Source organism: Juglans regia, chromosome 1, assembly GCF_001411555.2.
Source record: "Juglans regia cultivar Chandler chromosome 1, Walnut 2.0, whole genome shotgun sequence".
Lineage (NCBI taxonomy): Eukaryota > Viridiplantae > Streptophyta > Magnoliopsida > Fagales > Juglandaceae > Juglans > Juglans regia.
In genome coordinates, this window is record NC_049901.1 from 32,732,560 (window position 1) to 32,757,850 (window position 25,291).

Below are 25,291 nucleotides of genomic sequence, written 5' to 3' on the forward strand. Positions count from 1 at the left end.
GGCACTATTTGGTCTAGTAATAGCCGAGTAATGATCACTCTATATGGGAGGTTGTTAGTGGAGATGATGCTCACCTCGTAACAAATTTGCTCAAAAATCAGCAGTGGCAAGTCGATGAGCTCTTCGCGTGCCACTTGTATGAGGAATTGTGTGCGAGTTCGACTGAATGTGGCCTTATATGCCACAAGATCCACGTTTGTTGCAACTATAAGATGCAACATGCGGAAAATGGTAGCAGCAACGTCCGGGAGAACGTGTTCTTCTTCTCGAACAGTGTTCGGGGTAGCAGCAACGTTGAGAGAACGTGTTCTTATTCCCGAATGGTGTTCAGTCTCTCCTAGTGAGGATGTAGAAATCCTCATTGTAGTTGTCATCCTCAGGTTGATCAGTACCCTCACCCTCCTACCGGTTTACATCTCTGGCCATAGACTCGACTGGGCCAGTAGATGATGCTGATGTGCCTAGGCCCTACATCTGCTACTTCCTCAGCTTGAGCATCTACTGTAGTTGATGTCTCAGATACGCGATGGATCCGTAGCTTGGTGATGACATCCGTCGAAACCTCAAACTGAACACTGCGTACAATCATGATGTGAGAGGATGCATCCTGAGGCATGGAGCACATTTCCATGTAAAACTCTCGAACCATGGAGGGGTATGTCCTCCCCCCCCAATGTGCAGATGTTGGTCCAACCTCTAGTAACAAAGACGTTTCCAAGGTTCGTCTGCTCCCATGTACATGTAAGCTCATTGAACTCGTTGATAAACGCTTCGCGTTCGGCCATATAACAGTTCGATAGCCTATTTGAGACGTGTCCTGGCCGGTTCCTTCCCTCCCCCATTTCCTAGTTGTCAAAAGATGAGCTATATCCTGAAAAAAAAAAGAAAAAACATTAGTATACATGCATATATGTGAAATTAAAACAGTTTTGGAAAAATGTTCGAATGTACAATTTAACGTTTGAACGTAAAAGGATAACATTCGAATGTGTAGATTTTAACGTGCAAATGTTACATTGCGAAAGACCCATGTTCAAACGTGAGGATGCATTTGAATGTAAATGACGAGACGTTCGAACAAAACTAAGTCTACGTTCGAATGTTATGACTAAAATAAACCCAAATGTCTTACATTCGAACATGAGGGTGAACATTGGTTACTACAGTTTTGAATGTTTTGACTAAAAGAAGCCAAAATGTCTTACATTTGAACGTTGGTTCATACAGTTTGAATGTAAAACAAATGTTCAAACTAAATAATGGTTACGTTTGAACGAAGACTTGCGAACGACCATGAAAACATTACATTCAAACGTTTTATATTACAACATTCGAACGTAGAAAGTACATTCGAATGTATTATAACATACGTTCTGAGTATAGAACAATGTTCGAACGTTACTTGTGGGACGCTCGAACGTTATGACCCAGAAATGGCTGAGTCGACTTAGTCATTGCCGATTTCCTCAAATACAATGTTAATCTAGTAATTACCACCATAGAAATGAAGTATACACTAAGTGGAAACTATCTACGGTGGCCATTTGGCCATTGTCCACTCATTAATATACTATTTTATATTATATAGACACTATAGCAACTATTTTATATTATAATTTATAATATATAATATACTATTTTATAACATATAATATATTATAGATTATTAATATATTATTATAATAATCTATAATATATAATATAGTAATCTATAATATATATACACTATATTTTTTTTTTTGAATAAAACTGATCTCATTAATCAACTCCAAACTCATACAGTTTAAATCAGTATTACAAAGAAACCAAGATACAAGTGCTGATCTTAGTGCCTCATTTCCTTAGAAACTACTTGACAGATACAAGCTGGGCATATCTCAATGTCATACATGTCTTCAGTACACTCGTAAGCCGCTTGTGCAAGCATGTGAGCTGCCATGTTAGCTTCCCTGTATGCATGTGAGATGGACCAAATAGCAGCTAAGTTTAGAATCTCTTTGGCATCTGATATGAGACAGCCACCCAAGCTCCAGTTAGGACTATCTTGGTTCATTTGGTCCACGACCTGCTTTGAGTCCCCCTCCAAACAGATTTGCCTTACTCCAATCTCCTTACAAAAAACACAAGCCAAAAGTAAACCATAAGCTTCAGCATCAAAAACGCTGCCCTTCAAAGGTCTGTTAGCACGAAGAGCACCTATCACTAGGCCATGGTGATCTCTGATAATTACCCCAATTCCAATCCTTCCCATTCTCATTTGTACAGCTACATCCCAGTTCACTTTCAGGCATCCTGCTGCAGGCTTAGTCCATTCGAGGACCCTTGTCATGTTCTCAGAATTATCACCAACCATTTTCTGCATGGTCTCATTATGAAGAGTTAGTTCTGTCCTAGCCTGTGCAATAATTTCTCGAGGGTGTTTGAAGGCCTTCCCATGTAATACATCATTTCTTCTCGCCCATATTAGCCTCAATGTAATGGCTGCCTCATTTAACTCCTCTGAATCAAGTTTGCCAATCAATTCTGCCCATATATTAAAGAACAAGTCACTCTGAGAAGATGATTTCTGCACTTTTATTGGACCTTGGCTCCAAACATCTTGGGCACCACTACAGCCCCATAATGCATGTCCAGAAGTCTCATGTTCTTTCTTGCAGATTAAACAGCTGCTGTCCTTTATCACCTTTCTTCTTTTCAGGTTTGCCATAGTGGGTAATACTTCACTGCATGCCCTCCACACAAACATTCTGGTGGCAGGGGGTACCTTGAGCTTCCAGATAGATCTCCATACCAGACAGTCCATTGTTTTGCCTGAAGACTCTCCTATTTTCTCTCTTTCCAATTCTTTGCCAAGATAGTACCCACTTTTAACAGTGTAGATTCCATTAGGAGTGAATTGCCATATAAGTTTGTCTTCTCTTCCTCCTAAGCTGATGGGTATAGCTTTAATGCCCTCTCTTTCCTGAATAGAAAAAAGTTCATCTAAGAGAGACTCCTGCCATATCTTCAATTGAGGATCGATAATATCACTGACTTTGTCACACCAGCAGTCATCATCTCGAGGGGTCACAATTTGTTGTCCAGGTAAGGAGGGTATCCATCTGTCATGCCATATGTTAATCTGCTTTCCATTTCCAACTCTCCAGCTGATGCCTTTTTTTAATAGAGATAATCCAGTGTGTATTCCTCTCCAAGCAAAAGAAGGCCCAGTCCCAAGCTTTGCATCAAGTAAACTTCCTTGTTTGAAGTATTTCTGCTTTAGGATTTGTGCCACTAGGGATGTAGGATTTTGGAGTATCCTCCATCCCTGCTTGGAGAGTAAGGCAATATTAAAACATTTTAGATCTCGAAATCCCAAACCTCCATTATCCTTCCTACCACTAAGTTGCTCCCATTTGACCCATTGAATTTTTGAAGAATCTTCATTGAAACCCCACCAAAACCTCCTTAAAATCTGGTTTAGTCTCCTTGTTATAGAAGCTGGTAGGAGGAACATCCCCATTGCATAGGTGGGAATGGCTTGGAGCACAACTTTGAGCAAAATTTCCTTTCCTGCTGCAGAGAGAAATTTGGTCCTCCAGTTAGAGACCCGAGACCAGGTTCTATCAATTAAAGAATGGAAAGAGGCAATCTTCTTCCTACCCACCAAAGATGGTAAACCCAAATATTTCTCAAAATTGGAGGTGGATTGGACCCCTGCTAGACTCTTGATCTGCTGTTGTGTCATCAGAGTGGTGTTCTTGCTAAAAAAGATAGCAGACTTGTCCTTGTTTATAACCTGTCCTGATCCTTTCTCATAGAGCTCGAGGATCTTGAGAACACAATTAATTTCCTCATACTTGGCTTGGCAGAACAATAGGCTATCATCAGCAAAGAAGAGGTGGCTTACTTTAATAGGACCTCTGCCAATAGTCACAGGGGTTAAATTGCCACATGCTTCAGCATGTTTAAGGAGAGAAGAGAGGCCTTCAGCACAAAGAATAAACAAGTAGGGGGACAGGGGATCTCCTTGTCTAAGACCTCTCGAAGGTGCAAACTTTTCCTGAGGTTCTCCATTGACAAGTACTGAGTAGGAGACAGAAGAGAGGCATGATTTTGTGATATGGATCCAATGACCAGGAAAGTCCATTTTGGTCATGATTGCTTCAATGAAATCCCACTCAACCCTGTCATAAGCTTTACTCATGTCCAATTTTAGAGCCATGAATCCTTTCTTCCCTTTCATTTTAGAGTTCATGGAATGGAGGGTCTCATAGGCTACCAAGGTGTTATTAGAGATAAGCCTTCCAGGCACAAAGGCACTCTGATTAGGGGCAATGATTTGAGGCAGTATGTGTTTCAGTCTATTAGCCATGGTTTTTGACACAACCTTGTATATAACATTACACAGGCTTATGGGTCTGTATTCCGCTACTCTTGTGGGGTTTTGAACCTTGGGAATAAGAGTAATGAAAGTGTCATTAACCTCACTGAGAGATCCACCATGATTGAGGAATTGAAGAGCAAAATTACAGACTTGATCCCCCACTACCTCCCAGTTTTTTTGGTAGAATTGGGCAGGAAAGCCATCAGGGCCTGGCGACCCCAAAGGATTCATTTTGAAAACAGCTGCAGTGATTTCCTCCCTAGTGAATGGTTTTAAAAGCCAGGCCTTCATGTCCATGTCTAATTTGGTGTCCATTTCTTGCAGACATTGATCAATAGATAGAGGTTGGGAAGTAGTAAAAAGAGAGGAGAAGAAAACTGTGAATACCTCACCAATTTCAGACTGGTCAGTGACAACCCTGCCTTGTGAATCCACTATGCTATTAACTGCATTGATCTTCTTTCTCTGACTAGCTTGCATGTGGAAATACTGAGTGTTTCTGTCCCCATGTTTCAGCCAGTGTTGCTTTGCCCTTTGCTTCCACTTCATATCATTAGCAGTAATGGCATTGACCACCTCCTCTTGAAATTGTTTCATAGCTGCCACGTGCTCGCCAGTACCATAATTCTGAAGATGCCCAATATTTAGAATCCCATTTTTAACAATTTGATCCTCTTGTTGCTTAAGAGTCTGCCTCCAAGTCATGAGGCCCTTTTGGCCTAGATCAAGCTGTGTTCTTAAGGACTTTGCTTGACAATCTGTTATGCCAGCATTTTGCCAAGCCTCACCCACAACCTTCAAGCATTCTTCCTTTACCTCCCAGGCCATCTCATATCTAAAGCACCACCTTCTTTTCTTCCTCCCATTAGAGGTATTGTGTAAACTGACTGACAAGGGGGAGTGATCAGAACTAATGGCAGGAAGAACATTATAGACACCATGCCTAAATAAATCAATCCATTCATTATTGCCAAAAACTCTGTCAATTTTTTCCTTTGTAAACTCATTACCATTTCTGTTGTTTGACCAAGTAAACCTTTGCCCATATGAGTGAATGTCATGTAAACCACAGTATTTCACTGCTTGTCTAAAGTCCTCAATCTGTTTATATGGTCTGCTAGCACCCCCCACCTTATCACTCTGTGAAGAATCTCGTTGAAATCTCCAGCACATAACCATGCTATGGAAGTGGTGGGTTTTAGCATCTTCAGTAATTGCCAACTACTGCCTCTCTTCCCTGTGTCAGGGTGTCCATAGAAGCCCGTGAATTGCCATGTTGGTCCATTTTCTTTCTCCTGGATTAAAGCACTAACATGCCATTTAGTGTAATTTATTATGTTAACACACCATTCATCTCTCCAGAGGAGGGCAATGCCCCCACTAAGCCCCATACAATCTACTGTGAAGCATCCATCCATTTGCAATAACCTCCTAACTGCCTCCATCTTAATCCTTCTGCATTTAGTCTCTACTAGGAAAACTAAATTGGGGGACTTTTCCTTAGATAAATTCCTAAGGACCTTAACTGTCCGAGGGTTCCCAAGCCCTCGGCAGTTCCACACTAGAATACTCATTTGTCATGGCAGGGCTGTGAACCAGCCACTGCCTTAACCATTGGAATGTCTGTGGTAACAAGCCTTCTTTTATTGTTTTTGGGAACAACCTCCTGCCATGTTGAGACCCTTTTACACCCCCTAGCATACATGTATCTGGCATTGGATTTTGGCCTGTCATCTATTTTTGGATTACTATTGCCTCTTGTATTAGTACCACTCTCCCGGGCCTTCCTTTTCCATTTCTTTAAAGTTCTCAGACCATCACCCTTAGCCATTGCCTTTATAATCCCTGTACCAGGTGATGTATCGAGATCCATCCTTCTCTCATCATGTTGGAGAGGAAAGGCTACATCAGGAATGGTTGCATCCATGCTGTCATAATTGGAATTTTCCTTCGTACCCCTTTGAGTTCCAGTGCTCCTCATAGTGTCATGGAGCCTATGTGTTCCCGACAAAGGATGAGCTGCCAAATCCTCTCCCACGTGGAAACTCTGGATCTCCTGAGGGCCATCAGGGTCTAAATACCTAGCACCCTCCTTTCCAAGCATAGCCTTTTCTTGGTCAGAGTATAGACTTACACCCTGACTCCATACCATCTTCCCGATGCATTCTTCCTTAGTAGCACCTTCTCCTGCTTGCTTTTCTGTAGATGACCCTCCTTCCTTCTTTCCCGCTGACATCTGTTCCATTTTCTCTACCACCTCTTTTGAATGGACGTCTGATGTACGTTGCACCACCACGTCTTGGACCAAAGTACCCTCTCCCCCTTTCTGACCCGTCTGTTGGTTGTTTTCTCCCGTTGAACCACCGAATCTACGCCTATCGAAGATGTTGGTGTTCCGGGGCTGTCCTCGAAGCCAAGGACCATACTGGGGTGGAGGCAATGTTCCTCCTTGCTGAGTGTTGCGAGCTGTTGAGCAGCTTTTACCTTTATGATTGAGAATTCCACACTGAAAACAGAATTTTGCAGCCTCTCGTACTTGAATGAGATCCAGTGTGTTTTGTCATCCAACTTTAACCATTTCCCTCGAAGTAATGGTTTGTTGAGGTCCACAGCTACCCTTACTCTAAGGCATCTTCCCCATGCACGTCCATCTGCTTCTGCTTCTACTCTAATGACCGGGCCAATAACCTCTGCAAACTGCTCACCGAAGTCTTCTGTCATGACTGTCAATGGGAGGTTGTGTAGTTGTATCCAAAATGGCTCAAAACAGAACTTCAACCCATCAATGGACTCTTTCTCATCCACCTCCATCATGGTGAAGAGGTGTCTGTCAAAAAACCATGGACATCCACTCAGCACCTTTTCTTTGTCTTCCATTTTCTGAAATTCGATCAAGAAGCACTGATCACCGAGCTCCTTAAAGGTCACCCACCCATCCAACCTACATATTTGGGACATTGTGTTTCTGAATCCTTCACTATTCACTCCCTTCTCTATCATGGCCTTCCCAACGATACAATACTTTCCTTTTTGTTCACCATTGTGGCCCTTCTGCTGGACATGGAAGCATGCACTTTCATCTTGGGAGAGGTGTAATCTTTCCCAACGTGATACCAAGTCTTCCGCCTCCATCACTTCTTTCTGCTAGAACAATACTATCAAACCAACAAAACCAACTCACCGAAGTGAGACTTAGACCTTTGTTGAAGCAACAGAGGTACTCGAGCCTCACACTTTCTCCCAGAGAAAGGGACGGCACTCTTAAGGCAAAATCATTAGCACAATACTAAACTGAACTTTGGACGCTAATATATATACACTATAGTAACTATAATATATATATATACACACTATAGCAACTAATTAAAAGTATAGATTACAATTTACTTATATGCTATATAATATACTAACTTTATAGGATATTACATTGATACTAAATTATTACTAATATTATATACTGTACTAGGAATTATTCTCGAAAATATGATTGATTCACCAGTATATATTGTTAATAATTCAGATAAGGCATCCATATCTCATAATCCTGGAAATGAACCTTTTGAAAGTACACTAATGATTTTATTAAAAATACAATTATTTTTATCTAAACAATTGCAGATCTGTACTTCATCTTCTTCAGACCTGTACTATATATACTACATTACTATACTATACTATACACTATATATTAGATTACTATAGTATACTATATATACTATATATTACATTTTGTACTATATTCATTACTATGTTACATAATTATGTTACATATTCTGTTTAACTATAATATTTTATAAACCATTATTTAAATATATATATATATATATGGTCCAAGTTCGAACAAACAAATTTACGTTCGAATGTGGAACGGTGCACGTGGGAACGCTTAAATAAACGTTCGAATGCTTTTGAAAAAATGGTGGGACCTTTCCCGTGTTAATTCTATGGCATTATACTGGAACCTAATTTCATTCAAGTTTGCATGTCAACATCTGAATGTTCAAAATTTCTAGCATGACGTTCGAACATAGACTAGTTAGGTTTGAACTGGCGGCACATTTCCTGCGTTAATTCTATGGTATTATACGGGAACCTAATTTCGAACACGTTTGCATGTCAACACTTACATGTTCAAACATTTATGAATTATGTTCAATCGTAGAGTAGTTAAGTTTGAACGTTTGTGCTAAAATTGGTGGGATCTTTCCCATGTTAATTTTAGGAAACCTAATTTCATCTACGTTAGAACGTCAAAAGATTTGAATATTTGAATGTGTAGCTATTAAATTCGAACATTTATGAAAAAATAAGTCTCCATGTTTCCCATGTTAATTCTATAGGAGATACGGAGACCTAATTCCATACACGTTCGCATGTCAACAGGTCTACATTCGAACGTTTCGAAAGGTAAAAAATTGGTGGGACATTTAGTGGGATCCTAAAATTTTACGAAACGTTCAAACATTTACTATGATCGTTTGAACATTACGACAATTTGATGCAGCGACTTTTCATTTAAAAAGTTGCTGCAATAGTCTTATTCACTAAACAAAATGACGTCGTTCTATTTATTTTGACTTATTGCAATGACAATAAGTAAAAAAGTTTGAAAACTCAAGTCTGGGGCGTGCTTAAACACACGGGATGTGTTATTTCTCCCATTTGTTCTTATTCCCGAGTTAGAGAGAGAGAGAGAGAGAGCAGACCCACTTGAGTTAAAGTGAGAGAGAATGAGAGTGAGAGAGAACGAGAGTGAGAGTGAGAGTGAGTTGAAGAAAGGTAAGGATTTTTTTATTTTTTATTCTGACTTTTATTGTTGTGTTTATTTAGATTTGTTCTTTTGTAAGCAATATTTGTTATTTAATTTTGAACCAACTAGTATTGTGTTTATTTTGAAATAATATTTGTTGGAGCTTGTTGAAGGTTGTGATTTGTGAAGGAAATTTGTGATTTTAACTAGATATATTTCTAAACTTGATTGTTTGTTGATATATACTAAATATTATGATTTTTGTGATTATATTGTGATTTCTTGGAATATATTGTGATTTTTTGTGAATATATTATGAATTTTTGGAAATATATTGTGGATTTTGTGAACATATTGTGAATATATTGTGAATTTTGTGAATATATTGTGAATATATTATCTATATATGTGAATTTTGTGAATATATTGTCTATATATTGTGAATTTTGTGAATATATTGTGAATATATTGTGTTTTTTTGTGAATATATTGTGATTTATGATTATTGTGATTATATTGTGTTTATGTGATAATTTAGACATGCGTTCGCAGGAGCGACAAAGAGATCAGGAGGAAAGAATACACATTGAAGTTCAAGAACAAGTCCAGAGGGAGATGCTGGTCCAGATGGAACGTGTTATGTCACTGCAGTAGGATTACGTTGGGCGAGGAAAGAAGAAGAAATAAACCTATTATTGCTCAAAACTTTTATTTTCTAATTTTGCAACTTTATAGAACATCTTCATCAAACGATGCTATTAGTGGTGTAATATGATACAATTTGTATTCTTTTAATTTTATGAAATTATTAGTTTTGATCAAAACGTTCGAATGTAAAGAAAATAACATTCGAACATGACAATACATTCGAAGCAACTTTCGAACATAATTACACAGATGTTTGATAAATACGTTCGAATGTAAGGCACAACGTTCGAACGTATAGACTCCACAAACGTTCAAACTTATTCAGTTAATGTTCGAATGACTAAAAAACATAAGGTCGAACGGACTGAATAATCATCCGAACGTTAAGTCTTTGAAGTTAAAAAAATTTCCCATTAACGTGCGAATGCGACATTCAAACGTTGCAGCAAAACGTCTACGTTCGAACGTAAAAATCAAACGTGTGAATGAAAATACCGAACGTTAGATATTTATCGTTCAAATGCTAATCGGTTGGGTAAACGTTTGAACGTTATTCGATACGTGCGAATGTTACTTTCTGTGACAAAATTCGACTGTCACAAAAACTCTTCACATTCGAACATTATATCTCATCTAAACTTCCAACCGTCACAAAAAAAAAAAACTTTTAGTGACGGTTGTGCAGTACAAAATACTTTTTGTGATACATTTTTTGTGACGGTTGTGGTGACTGTCTCAAACCGTCACAAAAAGTTTTTTGTGACTGTTTGCTTATTTTTTGTGACGGTTTCATCCGTGATAATAGATTAAATTTGTTGCAATGAGAGTTGTATATTGTGTCAGCTGAGATGATGGTCTTCTCTGAAGATTTCTTCCTCCAAAGCCATGTCTTGTGGCCCATTATGCTACCCATTCCAGCTTGAATAGTGAAAGGACTTAATAGAAAGAATCTGCACAGAACATTGAACGAAAAATGTTCTTGCAACAAAACTTCTTGAAATTATAGTTCCATTCATTAGATACTTTACAAAATTTCGAGTAAAGTAAACATTAAAATGGAAAGCACAGAGGGGTGCCATCTAAGCACAAGTAGCATTGACGTTTTACCACAGGAAACTACATCTCAACATGCCAAAGACTGAAAAAGAATTCAGAAGCATAACAGAAAGCATGCATGTATGTACCATATCACTCCACTAATAAATCAGTTACCACTTCTTGAAAAATTGAAGTCGAAAAAAAAGGCCATGCCTATCCCTTTTTGTGCAAATCAAAATCTTAACAATAATATCTTTTTGCGATGGAACATTCTAAATGTATTTCCCTTTCTCTCCTAAATCTCAAAAAATGCTATCTATATAATAACTAAACAAGAGCATACCATAGGCTCTTCTTCCAAATCAAACCATTAGAAGCACGACAATTTGTACTTCCTATAACTAAATTTTGCAAATTTACACAACCTTGTGCCTTCGCATTATGGCATAGACCCCGTATCAAACATTACATTCAACAGATTTAATTAATAAATGCAAAACCCACAAGTAAGAGGCAAGACTAGTGGTTTTGCCACTAGGCTCCAGTCAATTAGGCAGTAAATCTAAATGCTTTTAAGGCTGTCTCTCACCTTTGACAGTGAAGCCACCGGGATTCATTGCGCATGGATTTTTAGAACCGAGAACAAGGCCTAGAATGCGAAGATATACGACTCTAGAGTACAAACTTGCTATTTCCGGAAAGCTACAACAAGGAAGCAAAGAAAACCCAGAGACATCATGCATTTATATAATAATGTATAATAATGTGTGACAGGTTTCGAACTCACTGACACACCCACTTGTAGAGACAAATGGGTAGGAGGAAAAGATCGCAACAAAGTAAGAAAATGGAGAGAAAGGGAGACCAAGGGATAGAATCGCTTCAGGAAACGAAGAAAATTTTTTTCTTCACTCAAACAGAGGGAAAATAGCGATACGGGGGAGAAAATGAAAAGTAAGGGAGAGAAAGTGAGAGAAAGGGAGGGAAAGGAAGTTTCATATTAGAGAATGTGCCTCTAGGAAATGGAACCAAACGCGACTTGAGAGGAGAGAGAGGGAGAGAAAGTGAGAGAAAGGAAAAGAAAGTGAGAAAAGGATCGGAACCGAAATTACGCGGGGCTGCCAGAGAACAATTAATTATTTTAATTGAATAAAATATTCCTTTGGCTCCCAAACAATAGAACGCCAAATATGTTTTGCAAGACTCTTGTGAAGTACGATAATTGTGAAGTACGTAAACGTCACATAATTATTTTGAAAAAGAGTAAGATCCACTATTAATTTTTTTTTCATGTGCGTCCTATGTTTTATTCACTTTTTTAAAAATGATTACGAGATAGTTGCACAATTCACTGTTACAAATATCTTTTCTCCTTTTGCAATACATTTACTGTTGCTCAAAGTCCCACTTTTTGAGTTTTAGCTAATTCAATGTAGGACTTTTAACCTAGAATTAGGTATATTTTGGCGTTTTGCAATTTGCCAATGCTAATGCTTTTAGCGTTGGGTTCTATGTTTTATTCACTTTTTTCAAAATGATTACGAGACAGTTGCACAATTTACTGTTACAAATATATTTTCTCCTTTTGCAATACATTCACTGTTGCTCAAAGTCCAACTTTTTGAGTTTTAGCTAATTCAATGTAGGGAACTGCTATGGGTCCCGAATTCGGGACCCAAAATGTGTCCCGAATAGACTATTTTTTTTCTTTTTATTTTTTATGTATTTTTTTAATCATCATAAACATTTTTTAAAAAAATAAAAAAATCACAACATCATTAAAAAATATTTTTTTAATCATATGGTAAAAAAAAAAAAAACCCCAATCGGGACACATTTTGGGTCCCGGATTCAGGACCCAAAGCATTTCCCTTCAATGTAGGACTTTTAACCTAGAATTAGGTATATTTTGGAATTTTGCAATTTGCCAATGCCAATTCTCTTAGCGTTGGATAATTTGAACTAGATGGCCCTCTCCCTCTATATTATATGTTTTGGTATTCGTCTCACAATGTTAGGTCTTTGGACGAGTACTTTCTTTGGATCTCTTCTAGTTTCTAAATTCATGATTTGAATTTTCTTTAAACTAATCTCTGCTTTATTAATCTTGATTATATGCATGACTAATTTGTATTTGTTTTCAGTTTGAGTATTCACATGTTTCAGTAATATCTAAGGATCACTGCAAGAAATAAGGCATTTTGCGGCGATTTTTTGTCTGTTGGAAATAAAATCACCGCAAAAAGCCTTTATTGCAGCGATTTTTTACATAATTGCAGTTTTTTTACATCAAGTTGGGAAATGGTCTTTTGCGTCGATTTTTCACTTTTTACAACGGACAAATTCGCCACAAATATTAAATTGGTCTTTTGCAGCGACTTGTGAATTTTTGCAATGAAAAATTCATTGGAAAAAGTAATTATTTTTTTGCAACGATTAGTTAATCTTTACAATTGCAATAGTGGTCATTTGCAACGATTTTTTACGTTTAAAAATTGCCAAAATAGATGATTTCCAACGATTTTAAAATTGCTGCAAGTAATAATAGGAATAATTACTTATTTGCGGCGAATTTAAATTTCGCCGCAGAATTTAGCATGAAGTTTGAAACTGTCGAATGCACTGTAAGTGTTTTTCCAGCGACGTTTAGTCACTACAAATGAGTATTTGGAGCGATATTGTTTTTGTTGCTAATGATTTTTTTTTTTTTTGCGGCAAGGATTTTGGTATTTGCGGCGAGATTAAGACGTCGAAAAAAGCTAATAAAATTAAAATGCCCGCTCGTTCTCCATTCATTTCCCTCCAGCTGTTTCCCCCCTCCCTCCCCTTCTCTCTCCCCAACTCTTCCTTCTCGAGCACAACCCACGCCGGTAAGCACAGTCCGTCGCCAGCGGCCCCACCACGCCACCGCCACCTCACCTCGACGGCCACCCCCTCCTTCTCCCCCAGTCCCCTGCCGATGTCTTTCCTCCTCGAATCTGGCCTCTCTCTCTCTCTCTCTCTCTCTCTCTCTCTCTCTCTCTCTCTCTCTCTCAGATTTCTCTATATCACCGCCACTAGGGCCACTGTTCGCCACCACCTACACGTCCACGCCGTCGCCAGTTCTCTGTCCAGCCTAGCAGCCCGAGACCCTCCCTCTCTCCCTTGCTTTATTCGCAGCCCACAGTCACCAGCTCTCCCTAGAGCCACCGTGCTCCTCCCGAGCCACCACTCCATGCCAAGCAACCACCACGACCACCCCTCTCAGCTTCCTCGTTAACAGATTTGGCTTGCCATTTCCCAGTAGATGGTATACTCAATTTATATTCTGTTTATAATTTCTTTATTTGATATGGTCCTCCTTGTATAATGTTTCTGTGAGGAATATGTAGGATATATGGGCAGAGAGCCAGAATGAAGATATGGATCGTGCTATTGCACTCTCTCTGTTAGAAGAAAGTCAAAAGGAACTGTGTTTCGATGTAGTTTTTTTACCTGCATTTTACTTTTCTTTCTCTAACCTTATCGTTTGTTTGCTTTAAGGATATTGATGAGAGTAATCAGCAGAATGATCTCGGTATGCTACTTTTTAAACCTTTTAGAAATGCATATTATTTTGTCATATTTCCTAATTTTTCTGAACCCAGGCACACATCAGCTTTGATATTTGACTAATGAGAACATATTAGTCAGAATTCTGGGTTTCAGACAAATTTTATACTAAGAGTGCTTGGGAATGCACCCTTAAGAATTACTAATTTGTCTGAAACCCAAAATTCTGGGTTTCAGACAAATTAGTAATTCTTAAGGGTCTGATCAACTTTACTCTTTTATTGTTCTTGTTTGATTTTTCTAGCTTTAAAATATTAATTGTAGTCAAGGTTACTGAAGGTTTTGGAACTTATTTCAGCAGATATTGTTAATCATTCATCTTATAATCTTCTCCCAACTAGCTCTCTCTCATTATTTCTTTCATCATCTTTTGCAAAATCATGATCATTTGCTGATGCAGTCTACTATGCTTTCGTTTCTACCATTTCATTATTTATTTCTAGAGTACTCATATGATCATGCATGCAAGACTTTTAATTGCCATTTTCATATGTCAAGTTTCTTGGATAATCTGGACTGTGAAAGCATTGATTTAATGAATACATTTGAGAAGTGGATTATGACGGTCTTGCATTGGTACTAAGTGACATAAGCTTGTGTTTGGCTGCTTGGAAGCAGAATTGATGCAAGTTCATGATGTTTAATAGAAAAGTTAAAATATTTTGCATGCCATGCGATGGTATAAATTGCCAATGTAATATACAAATTCAGGAGTGTATATCTGCAGTTTTGGCTGCTAAAGCTTTTGTGGCTTCATTTGGATTGATGCTTTACGAGATAATGAAGCATACAAGTTTGGACAGATTATAACTAATATTGGAAACTGTATCCATGTAATGTATATATGTGATGTTTAATGATTAAAGTTAGTTTGAAGTTATACATTTATGTTTGTTCAATGGAAGGTCTTGAATTTGAATTATGTAATATAGAATATGAAAAGGTGAATGGAGCTTGTTTGAATATGTATTGTATAGTATTTTTGAGATAGCTAACTTGAATGAATGGAGGAAGGGTTTTTTTACATCGAATTTAATTAGATGGTAATTGCTGATGATGATGATGAAAAATAGCAAGCTACTAATTGGAGATTAAGATTTCTCATGACTTAGTTTAGCTAATGAAAGCTCTGCCGCCCTTGATTGAGGAAGATGCTAAAAAAATAAAAATAAATAATCCTTCATGAACAATTGTATGCACATTTGGAATCATCTTCCTTAGCATGCATGTGGTATGCAAATATAATGTACCATATGATCTAATACAAATCATCATCATCTTGAATACCTATATATACTTCCATTTTAATACCTTTTTTAACTAGATTAACAATATATATTACTATTAGGTAGCTAGCTAGCTAGAATTCATCATGGTTCATGTACATGATTTCTTTTCCTCTTTTGGTTTAGAATGTAAAAGAAGGTTTTAAATAATATGGATACAGATAATTTATGCTATTTGTTCGTGTGCAACTTATGCCAAAAACAATTGTATAATGTAGAAGGCAGTGTATGTACTCCACTGCAGATTTCCTATTAATTGCACCATTATTTGTTCATGTACACCATTTGTTTTCATATTAATTGCAGATTTCCAACTAGGATATTTCTTTTGTGCAGCTCATGTAGAAGGTAGTGTATATATACTTGATAACCCTGTTCTAGACAGCTGGATCGATCTTTGCCACTCAATCACTAGGTCATTGCAAATCAACGATCGATGTGCGAAGTTGCGGATGAACTCCACCCACCATTTGTTTTCATATTTGTTTTTACTGGTACATTTGTATTGTGGATGTTTCTGTACTTTAAAGCTTGTAAGAGACATTAGCTGCTCCCATTTGTAGTACTCAATTGCCTTCCATTAATGCACCATATGCCAATGTATAGTAACCTTAAAGGGTCCGATGTACTGATGTATTGGATGAAAACTTGAATTTATATTATATGCTATTATGGTTACAAGTATTGGATTAAAGTACTATTTGGTAATATTGTGAATGAGTTGGAGCAGGAAATTAGGTACTAATAAAAAAAATAGTGCATTTTGTACATATATTGGCATATTTGCAGCGAATATAGTTTGACACGAAAAAACTACATATGCCGATTTTTTTTGTAGCGACAAAAAATTGCTGCAAATTCTATTTTGTGGCGAAAATCTTTCGCCGCTTATTTTTCGCTGCAAATAAGCATTAAGGCCATTGAAGCATTGTCAACAGACTTCAAAACTCTGGAAATAATCTAATACGGCGAACATAACCGCCGCGAATAATATTTGCGGCGATTAATACCGACGGAAAAAATAGTAATTGCGGCGATTTTTTGTGTATTCACAACGATATAAAATGCTGTAAATACTTTTTCGCAGCGCTACGACACTGAAATCCCAATGTTGTTTGCAGTGTAATTTATAATATTAGCAGAAAAAAATCGCTGCAAATAAACATTTTTCGCAATGATTTTTGAATTTCGCTAGCTAAACTTTTAAATGTCTCAACAATTGCGACGAAAGTCCGGCGCAGAATAAATCGCTGCAAAAATGTATTTGCAGCGATTTATGAGGTTATTTGCGGTAGTGGATAATTAAGACCTGTTTCTTGTAGTGGATAATTTAGAAGTTAAATCCAAGTGTTTTTCCAATTGTTTGATTACTTGCTGAAGTATGATTAGGATGCTATCTTGGTAGCCTTTAGGCTTCGTTTAGTTAGATAGATGAGATGAGATGAGATGAAAGTTGAATAAAATATTGTTAGAATATAATTTTTTAATATAATTTTTATTTTGAGATTTGAAAAATTTGAATTGTTTATTTATTTTGTGTGAGCGTTTGAGAAAGTTTTAATGATTAGATGTGATGAGATGTGATGTGTAACCAAATGAGACCTCAGTTCCAAAATTAGGGATTTCATTTGTATAGAGTAATGTTATATGGTTTTCTAATTTTGCCAATCTCGATTGCTTCGTTGCAAGACTAGTGATGTTTCATTGTTTTTTCATTATTTGTTGAAGAATTAACCCAATTGTTTTTTCGATTGATAGCTTTCTTGCTGATTTGTGATTGACATTTTATTTCGTTTGTCTTCATGGCCAAATCAAGGGAATTGATTCATCTGTATAGAGTACTTATCAAGTCATCATATGTTTTTTTACGTTTTTATATATCCATTTTGGTTGCTTAGTTACAAAATTAGGGATTTTGTTTCCCAAGTTTCAAAAGCAAGACTTTCCCATATTCATTGCAAAATTATGGATTTCATTTGGGTTTTCCCATTCTTGTTTATTTTGAATCAACATTAATTTTTGTATTTTTGGAGAACTTAAACTGAGTTGTTCACCTATTTGTTTTGGATTTTGATAATCTTTTTTGTGTTTATGTGCCTCGAACAATTATATTGATGTACTATTTTAGGTTTGTTGTGTTTGTTTGTATCATCATTGTTAACATTGTTTTTCGTACACCTTTGGGTCCGGTTCTAGCAACTCAAGTCTTGGATCTTTTTGCTTGCACACTTAAGAGAACACAGAGAGTGGGGGGCCTTGGTGGAGGCCATGGAGTCTTCGATGCTTAAGACAATATATCTCCTTAGTAGTTTGTGCTTGAGCTTAGAGGAATTAGAGATAGTTCTTCATACATGGGGTCGGCTTTTATACTAGGTTTCTGGGTAGGGGCTCATACTTGGCCTCGGTGAGTTCATGTCACTTCAACTGTTCACTTAGTTAGAATCCTTTAATGTGGCGTGGCTCCCTGACTCACTTTACCTTGTAGATATTCCTTGTTAAGCCCCTCCATGCCTACTATCAGGAGATCGAGGGTTCCCTGTATCTCTTGCCCACCTACCTGGGGTAGGTTTCCGAGGGTCGGGTGTTGTCGGGGTAAGGGAGGCGAGTCCCGTCTGGCCCTATCGTTCGCTTTTCCCCACGGGTGGGTTGCTTCATGGGCAGGTTTTTCTCATGGTCGTGTACTTTATAGAGGCCCATTGAAATCTTTTAGAGGAGGATCGTTGGGCTTGATTGGGCTTTCTAACTCACTCCCCCAGAGATCCTTCATGGGCTTGTTATACGGGCCAATAGGAGGGAAAAACCCCCTTACAGTTACCCCATCAATTCTTATCATAGGAATTCCTTTTACCTTCATTTTCGTGCTATTACTTCTTCGCAGTCGCTACCATTGAGATTCTCTTCGCTAGAAATGGGTGGTTGTTACTCTCCACGGCTCTACCACGTGTCAGGTTCTGGGCTCTAGATTAATGCCCGTATGGTTTCTTCGTCATTTAATGATGTCAGGCAATGGTTCCTCTCTAGACTTTATTGGCACGTTTTCTGATGGTTGGATTTCGCACTTGATTGTATCTTTCCAGTTTCCTCAGCACTGATGGTGTCAGGCGGCTCCTTCTCCCCACGTCGCATCATACAGTACATGTCGCACGATTCGTGCATGTCTTACTAGCTTCGTGGGGTGCGTGCGTTCCCACGACTTTGAGATATTTAAATCCCCCCATCGTCGTTAGAGCCCACTTTGCTCTCTCCTCGTTTATTAGAGTTCTTCGTGCTTCATTCCTTTCTCTTCAAATTTCTTTTTGTGTGTATTTTGCCTTCCCATCTGTGACGCCCCCAAATTCTGCTTGGGATCTGACGGACATTTGAAGCGTCGAGACATGCAACACAAGGTTACCTGCCCCCGTTCATGACATATAAGATGCAATATTCCTAACATGCATCTAGTATTATGCAATATTCGCAGCGGATAATTTTTTTCTTTAGCAATACTATGCACCAAACCGAAATATCCCAAATACTTACAATATACTGCATACATAATGACGTACTAAACAACTAAGATCACAACACTAGTCCAAAATAGTTGTGATCAAAAGAGTGTTGGAGATTGAACACCACAAATACAAGTAGTAACCTGAGATAACTATTGTACTACCATCTACGTCACACCATTGCTTAGTCGATCATTTCCAGTTGGTCGATTCTCGATTCTCCTTCAGATTCTGTAACAAAATCTACCATTCGGAGGGAATGGTAGTTCGGACTACCACAATGAGATTTGATTACAAATCTCAGCAAGTTAACAGGAAACTTCCACACAGGTTAATGATGCATGCATGGCAGTAAAAGCATGAATGCGTAATCAAATCATAAGTAATCATAGCATAACTTGACATACAACATAACATAACTGGCATAACTTAAACTGAAACTGAAGCTTAGCATGAACATGACTTGAAATATAACATGGACTTGAAACATAGCATGAATGTGAACTTGGAACATAACATGGACTTGGAACATAGCATGAACGTGAACATGCATAATTTGAATATGAACTTGAATCTGAGCATGACATAACTTAAATGTGAACTTGGAATATAACATGAACGTGAACATAACATAACATAACATGAACTTGAAACATATTCTTGTCTCATGGGATTACTATGATTGCGTGAACGTAAACTTGAACATAACATAACGTGAAACATGACTTGAACTTGGAATCTTATTCAATAGACTTAATCATTAAAGTGACCATATGGGTGCTACATAGGTCCCCTTGAGCCGTGTGTCCCTGCCGATTACCGCATCACACACAGGTTTCTATACCAGCTGTGGGTGCATTAATACGTACTCCACAGTTGTTGTGGCCCCACGTATTCTACATGTCATAATTGCTGTGTCTCACGTAGTGTATGCTCCACAGTTGTTGTGGCCCCATACTTCATGCTTCACAGTTGTTGTGGCCCCATGACTTATTTATTTGTGCCACACTTGCTGTGGACACACGTAACATAATGTATGGCACCATCGATGTTAGTGTCTGGCGCGCTCTGGTGACCAGCTAATTAGGCCCCATTCGCAACCTGTTGACTGTACTTTGCCAACCTAGGGAATTTCACACCTATTTAGACACTCCAGCGTGAACAAAGGAGTTCTACTAGGATATTACCCCATCCTAGGGCTTAGGGTCGTGATTGACATGAATAACTTAACTGACATATATGACATTTCGTAACGAGACGTAACATGTACGTGACATAAAAGACAGAAGTCCTGACATAGCATAACGTGACATGAACTAAGACGACATACATGACATACCTCGAGACATAAATGTAACAGAGAACATTTCATAACATGGCATACTTGTAACATGCAACATTTCGTAACATGACATACCATATAACAGACAACATTTCTTAACATGGCGTAACATGTGACAGTGAATATTACGTGACATGAAATACATGTAACATATGGCATGCTTAACATGACATACTTGCAATGTATAGCAATACGTGACATAATATCTTGTGTAACAGATAAATATGTAATGACTTGGCATGACACATATGATAACATGCATACATACACTTTAGTTCCCTTACTTATCACTCATACACATTAAACTGATAGTAAGTTAAAAGCTAACTTACCTCGATCTTTGCGCTTCGAGACAAAACTCAAGTGCGATCACGAGAAACTGAAAGTAGTGATTTCTAAAAGTTAGAACTTAATCGCTAACAATTAGGAATATGGAGAAATATCAACTTAGAATAAAATTACCATTTTACCCTCTACATGTGAAAAAATAACTATTTTACCCCTAACTTAAAGATTTTGCATCATAACTTCAAAAATCACCAAAATTTACATACCTTATGTAAATTTTGTCCTAAACTCAAATCTCAATTTAGAAAAATTTAAAACTAAATACAACCATTAAAACTCTATATGGCCGAAACTTACAAGGCTATTTCCTTCGATTTTGTTGTATTTTTTTCAAATCTCAAAACTCATGATTAAACAAAAATTTTTCTTCTAGTATACTCATAACATATTCCTAAGAATAATCTTGTTTGAATCATAAACAAAAGTCATCAAAATCACTAAAACCATACTTGAACTTTTTGGTTTCTCTTCTAAGTTCAAAACAGATTTTTGTTTCTAACTTGTTTTGATCAACCTCTTGATCCATGACTTATAACGATGTGATCTTCAAACTAAAACCTCACATGGTTTACAAAGGTGTCCTAAAATAGATCCAAGCTTCAAACTCAAGATCACATGGTTAAACATTACCCAAAACATAAAATTTCATATCTTCGAAACTAACATCAAATATCTTCAAAATAACATTCTAACGTGTATATAATATGCTTCGGATCTTCCAATAAAAATATCAAAGCCATTGGAATAAGATTAAACTATAAAAGGTTTAAACTTTCTCAAAACAGAAACTATTTTTCCTCTTCCAGTTTCTAAGTTTCTAGATCTAAGAAAATATTTTACCAAAAATTTTAATCATGCAACAAATCCTTAACCAATAATCATATACACATGTTAACAGTACTCCATAAAAATTTCGGACCAAGATCGATTCATTACCTTGGTCAAAAACTCCAAAATATAACACACTCTCCAGTTTATCGCCCAGTATGACCTTTCTGGGGTCTAAATAACTTTTGACCACCCAAATAATCTCTAAATGGAACAAATAAGATATCCACATAAACTAGAGTCCAAAAGAAACAACTTTCATGAAGGCAACGTTGCAAGGAAACACTTACTAAAGCTTCAAAAAAGGCATTCAAAAGAGGTAAGAAAAACTGTCCGAGAGTGTCTTTTGTGTTCTATGGAGGAAAAGTGTAAAGGAGAGTTGCTTTTCGTGGGAAGTGGACGGAAGAGACTCTTACACAAGTTATGGGAAGTGATAGGACTGAAGGAAATGTTGAGTGTTGGCCTTTTCTCCTCATAAAAATCAGTCCAAGATCTTTTCTTAAGGTGGAGTGTAAGAGTGAAAGAGTGAGGTGGCCCTTTAGCTATGTATTTCAAGAACTTCTAGGCCCTTCTTGTATAGATCTGGACAGCCAAGTGGGGGTACAAAACTTAACCCTGAAGCAATCATATGGTGACCAAATTCGTGGGCCTTAATGGGCCTAAACCGAATCGGTCTAAATTTTGGGGTTTAAAGAGGGTTTGGGTTGCTATCAAGCCCAAATCCAATATCACTTGGCCCAATCAATTTTTCAAGGTTAACAAGATTGGATAATGATGTTCTAACACAAATTTGAAGGATTAATAGCATGTGGAAATGATTTAATCAAGTGATTAAACACAATGCTAGAAATCGGATTAGAAAATGTTTAGAGGCCAACTTTAGGGTTTTGGGGAAACCGTTTAGGGTTCTGATTTCAACCATGCTTTTGGGCTTTCGATTGGATTCCCACGATTTAGGATTTTACTAGGATTGAAAACTTCTTTAGTCTGGCACAATTTGGTTGAGCAGATGAAAGAAAGTTTTGCTTAACTGGCATGATCTCACACCTTGATTCCTTCAAATCCAACAAACGTTCCTCATGGTGCCAAGTGTCTAAAATTATTCACTAAGTGTGGCTAAGATCCTGCCAAGTGTCCAAATAAAACTTCTCTAATCTAATTTGGACATTCCACACTGTAATTTTGAAACACTGCAATTAGTGTTTCAAAATTCCTAAAAAGTGAATCTTAAACTCTGCACTATAAATTTCTAAATATTCATATTAACCTACAATGAAAATATTTTACCAAAATTCAACCTCGAAGTGCCCCTAAAAATAAATTCACAATTTTCAACAGACGTTTCGTCCGGAATTATGAAAATAGACTATTGCGCCATAGAATCCTAAATAATCCACTGAGTCTAATGGCGTAGACCATAATGCATTCTAACACTTCTAACCACCTCAAATAAATAAAACTCATATGTCTAGCACCACAATAAGTGATAACACTAACTATGTTGACAGACTAAAACCTATGCGATTGGTCGATTCATAAAAACTTATGGGGTTTTCACGAGATTCCTAAAGTCAATAGAAATTCAACCAATGAATTTCTAGCGGGCTGTTACACCATCTTCCATCTTTCCATTCACATGGCTCCAAAGAACCCTTCACGCTCTGCTCCTAGAAACCCTAAGCCTACCAAGCCTTCTGGCTCCTGGCAGACTCTCGGGGCCTAGACTCTGCTGAGGTTCGTTCTAAGTCACAAAGATTCGACGGATTCTCATGGCAGTCGGTGGTGATTTCGGGTGAGTTGGAGTTGTTGAAGTCAAACTACATGGTGCTAGGCATCGTTAAGTTTGAGGTGCCGTCCCCCAACAAAGGGGCCATAGATTCTGAAGGGTATGCATTGGAGGGGGCTGTGTACCGTAGCATGTTTTTCCAGGGGCCTCAGGCTGCCTTTCTACTGTCCAATTCGTGATGTGCTGGACTACCTGCGTTTGGCTCCTATCCAACTCCACCCAAATGCGTGGAGGATCCTGCTATCATGTTGCGTAATTTGGCAGTGAATGCTGGAGGAGGCAGATTTTGAGTACCCTGATCTCACCGCTCTTATGTTCCTCCTTACCCACAATCTTCTAAAGCAAAGTGGAAACACATGCAGTTTTCGGTCCATTTAGGAATTGGTTTGTTTAGAGCCAGAGTATAACAGGGTAAAAGGGTGGAGTCAGAGTTTCTTTTTCTTGTTCGGCAAAGGGTGGGAGTTTCCAGTCGGGCAGATCAACCTGCACGACTACCCTGTTCGCGCCATCTGGGGGGTCGTGGGCAATGACAAGAGCTTCAGATCCTCGGCGACTCATGAGGAAGTGAGCTGGCTCAAGACTATTTGTGCTTGGATGAAAGCCCATTCGAACGCTTTTTTTTTTCGAGGCCTTATTGGGCGAGGGTAGCCTTCGACGATACTTGCCTCCTCTGGCCAACATGCATTTTGCTGACCAGACCGTACCGATTCAGGCGGCCGTTCCTAAGATCTGTAGGCGTTCCCCTAGCCCGCCGGTGGAGAGGAAGTGGAAGAAGCCCAGGAGGGAGTCTCCTGCCAAAAATGGCTCTGACTCTGCGCCTATGCCTCCTCTAGATCATTCTTCTATTGCGGTGCTTGTTCAGACATCTGAAGTCATCGTCGAAGAGGGGAGAGGAGACCGAATCGTCTCCTAACAAGGCACCATCTTCTCCTTCCCCATGAGAGGCAGTCGATGCTGATTCCCTTTAGCAAGTTAGAGGCCGATCCTCTGATGGCCAGTCTTACACAGCCCGGGGTGAGTCTCCCAACTACTTCAGAAGTTTCTTCTCCAACCCTGCCGGTAAATGTGGGGATTGTGGAACTCTCGTCAGGAGAGGAGGAGTTGCTCTCCTTGCAATTTTACTGGGTCCTTTCGGACCGTCCTATTCGGGAGTCCTAGATAGTGCCCCCATCCCCTAACCTTGACCTCGAGAGGGTTCCCTCGTCCTTATCCAGTGTCCTGCCAGGGGCGAGGATTTTCTTGACCGGGTTTCTATCCTAGAGTCCCCCATCACTTATTCTCCTGAAGTCAAGACTGTCTCGGCCGAGCTCGATTTGGAGGGTGATGATGTTGTGTAAGGGAGGAAAATAACGAGGGCCGTGTCATTGGCTGGGAGGGCTCTGGCGGATGCATCTGAGATTGAGGTCTTCGGAGGTGTTAGTGGAGGTTAACGAAACTTTGGTTATTGTTGATGAAGGCCGTGTGATGGGTCGAGAGGGCTCCACTGCCGTTCACTACGACCATCCTGGCCTTGGACTTGGCAGAAGCTGGAGCTGGGGTCGGAGTTGGCGAGGGTGATGAGATCCCGACGACTTTGGTGGATGATGGTGCTTCTTTGTCCTTCATTGACACCATCTTGGCCTTGGTGTCGACTACGGTTGGTGCCAAGGTGGGAATGAAAGCAGCCAGGGAGACCGAGGGAGCCCTCCTTGGTCCTGGTACAGACGCATTAGCGGTTGGCGAGGCTCTAATAGTTTCCATGAACCCAAGGGTTAAAGAGATTTTTGAACGTATCGCGGAAGGTAAAGGTGAGGGCGAAGGCCGGGGAGGTCCATCCCTGG

General features: G+C 38.6%; 1 protein-coding gene across 1 annotated transcript; it reads right to left on the reverse strand.

Annotated features, from left to right (window-relative positions):
* Positions 1 to 394: 394 nt before the first annotated feature.
* LOC118348703 lies at positions 395 to 5,811 on the reverse strand. Its single transcript, XM_035690842.1, has 4 exons — positions 5,498 to 5,811; positions 4,284 to 5,402; positions 1,853 to 4,166; positions 395 to 871 (listed from the first exon to the last, which is right to left on the reverse strand). The coding sequence occupies exons 1-4, from the start codon at positions 5,809 to 5,811 to the stop codon at positions 395 to 397; spliced, it is 4,224 nt and encodes a 1,407-aa protein (XP_035546735.1).
* Positions 5,812 to 25,291: the final 19,480 nt, after the last annotated feature.

Coding starts and splice junctions, on each gene's coding strand:
- LOC118348703 (XM_035690842.1), bottom strand. CDS start 5,811: ATGGAGGCAGTTAGGAGGTTATTGCAAATGGATGGATGCTTCACAGTA. Junction 4,167..4,283: donor AGTGCCTTTGTGCCTGGAAG/GCTTATCTCTAA, acceptor AGCTTATGACAG/GGTTGAGTGGGATTTCATTG. Junction 872..1,852: donor GCCCAGCTTGTATCTGTCAA/GTAGTTTCTAAG, acceptor TTTTTTTTTCAG/GATATAGCTCATCTTTTGAC.